We start from the raw sequence: 2,617 nt of genomic DNA on the forward strand, positions 1-2,617 counted from the left end.
TGTGGTGGCATGGACTTCCTTAGGGTTTCTTCAGGAGCACATTTCTTTTTTATTCTTATGTTTTCAAGCTCCAAAATATGCATGCATTTCTTACTACATAGCCAGGAATGTATCATATCAGTAAGGTCTTCCATAAATCTACCGACCCCAGAACCTGAGATGATAATGTGGTTTAGTCAAGAATGTGAATCTTAAGCCTAGTTCTGCTACAAATTAGCTGTGACTTTTGAGCAAGTCCCTTCAGGTCTTTTTTTCACATGGAAGATAAGAAAGGTGGGCAGGACCCACAATTTTCAACTTTTCCTTGGAGTTCCTGAAAGCAAAAATGAGGTCCAAGGTCTGACTGCAAACGGGACCTGCTTGGTCACGACAAAGCTGTCGGAGCTAAAATGCCAAGCTGGGTTTGGGTCCACACAGGGTTCCTTGTCCTTATCAGATGCTCTGACTGCAGACAGACACGTCTTCAACCAAAAATGGCATACTAAATGCATCAGTTTTTAAAAGTTTGTTTGAAAGACAAAGTTAAAAAAGAAAGAAGTTGGCCCAGGAGTAAATAATGAAAAGAATGAACCTTTCAAAAGCACAAAGGTGGAAGGAGAGAGAGAAGGAAATAGGTTCAGCCCTAAGGAAAAAAAAATTCACGTAAGTATAAAATCAGATTTCATTCCAAGGACCCAGGAACTTGTCTTGTATTTATCTCTAAAGTTGAATGAGTCCACACAGAAACCACTCTCTGTCAAATCCCCGTTCTCACAAAGACAAACTGCTCAGAGTTGGAATACTGCACAGAGAACTTAAACAGAGGTCTTTCAAGGAGTTGAAATTTCTTGATGCAGAATACAGTAGTTCATTCAGCCAAATTCAACCAGTGCAATTAAAAAGGCATTAGCAGGGACTGCATTTCATTTCCAATCTACAGGGACTGAAGTCAGAAGGCACTGCCAAGTGCTGCATTGCAGCCTCACTGGGTTGAACCAGCCAAGACGAGGCTGTGGAGAGAGGCCACTGGCCATATCAGGAGATGTGGCTTGTAATCCAGGCGCCCCAGGATCGATTCCCTGCACCGAGCACAATACTTGGCATGTAACTGATGCTCAGTGAATAAACGTTGAGGGAAACTGCAAACATCTCCAACATGTGCCAATGTACATCATATGGAGAACTTAAAAATGCCTCCCTGCTCTCTAAAAACTGAAATACTGAAAGCGCGATGGCAGGAAGACAGCTAACGTTTCTTTATCACTACTATGAATTAAAGCGTTTACAGTAATCTCATAAACGCCTTGCAAAGTAAGTTAAATATTTTCATCTGACACATAAGACAAGCAAGCTGAGAGAAAGTCCTTAGTTTGTCCAATATTACACAGTGAGTAAATGGAGGAGCCCAGACTCCTGGCCAGGCGGGCAAGGGCTGGCTCTTCTCAGTATGTAACTCACAGCAAGGCAGTTCGGTTAGAGGCTGGGGATTGGGGTCTACGTTTCCCCTCTGCCACTAAGCTGTTACTTAAGGACAGGCAGTTCGTCCACCACAAGGATGGGATCACGAGAGGTCGGTGGTGTCTGGGTTTTGTTTCGTTTTGCAGGGCAGTTATCACAATCCATTTGGGTGGGCACGTTCTCTATTACACGTTCCCTCCCTGGTTCTTTGAAAATGACTTGAGAGCCGTGCCCTTGGCTAGCAATGGCTATTTTTAGTCAAGTGGGTCTGCGTGGAAAAGTTGGGATGGCTCCAAACTCCCTCCCAGCAAGCTGAGGCTAAGAATCTGACCCTGCTGGAGATCCTGCTGGAAGTTAAGAGACACCTCATTCGTGGAGTCACGTTTCCCACTTAGCTTGGCGCTCTGTCCCCAGCAGGTGCTCCTGGTTTGAAAGAAATGTGTTTGTTTCCCGTATTACTTTAGCGGTCTGCCTGGGCTGCTCCATTGGGCAGAGTCTGCAAAGAGAAGTCCGCGCCTTTAAGGAATTTTAAGCTTACGGAGCAAAATCCTAGGGTTCAAACAGCCGGGGCTCCAATACCCCAGCTGGGGTCCGCCGCGCCGGTCCCGGGAACCACTTCCTGGTCAGCATCTCCCGCCCTCGTCCACACCCCCACTGCTCCGTTTACCCCTCAGCACCGAGTTTCCGAGGCGGCGGGCAGGTCCTTGCGACTCCGCGTTGAATGCCCAGCAACGCCCCGAGCGGCGGGGGAAGGGGTCCCATCGGAGATTTAAAACACAACGCTCTGGAACTCCAACTCCTCCGGGGCCCAGTCCAGCTTCCAGGAGCTGGGATCCGGGCACTCCCTGCGTCTGCAGGGAGGAGGCCCGGAGCCAGTTCGAGTCCCGCCCCGGCCAATGACCCGCAGGTGACCCCGGGGCGCCGTACCCGCCCGAAACCTCGTCCGACGTTGTCCGGCACCTGTCGAGCCCGGAGCCCGCCGGACCCGTGCTCACCTAGTTCCGGGGGCCCACGGCCCGTCCCAGCGCCTCTGCGCTCAGCTGCCGCCGCCGTCTCCGCCAGGGCCGCCGCCGCGGCCGCCGCCCACTTTCGGTTTCCCCGCACGAACCGAGCCGCCGCTGCAGAGGCTGGGGAATCACCTCAGACTCCCGCCCCGCCCTGCTCGGCCCCGCCCCGCTCC

The 2,617-nt window shown here is 51.1% G+C and overlaps 1 protein-coding gene across 1 annotated transcript in view; it reads right to left on the minus strand.

The window, feature by feature from the left end:
* Window positions 1–1,897: 1,897 nt before the first annotated feature.
* CCDC180 (coiled-coil domain containing 180) overlaps window positions 1,898–2,617 on the minus strand; it is a 64,486-nt gene continuing 63,766 nt past the window's right edge. The window contains 2 exon segments of the mRNA XM_007946991.2: window positions 1,898–1,933; window positions 2,365–2,555. Of these exon segments, the coding sequence (XP_007945182.2) occupies window positions 1,898–1,933; window positions 2,365–2,555 (227 nt within the window).

Source organism: Orycteropus afer, unplaced genomic scaffold (genome assembly GCF_000298275.1).
Source record: "Orycteropus afer afer isolate SDZICR_OR568_19922 unplaced genomic scaffold, OryAfe1.0 scaffold00174, whole genome shotgun sequence".
Taxonomy (NCBI): Eukaryota; Metazoa; Chordata; class Mammalia; order Tubulidentata; family Orycteropodidae; genus Orycteropus; species Orycteropus afer.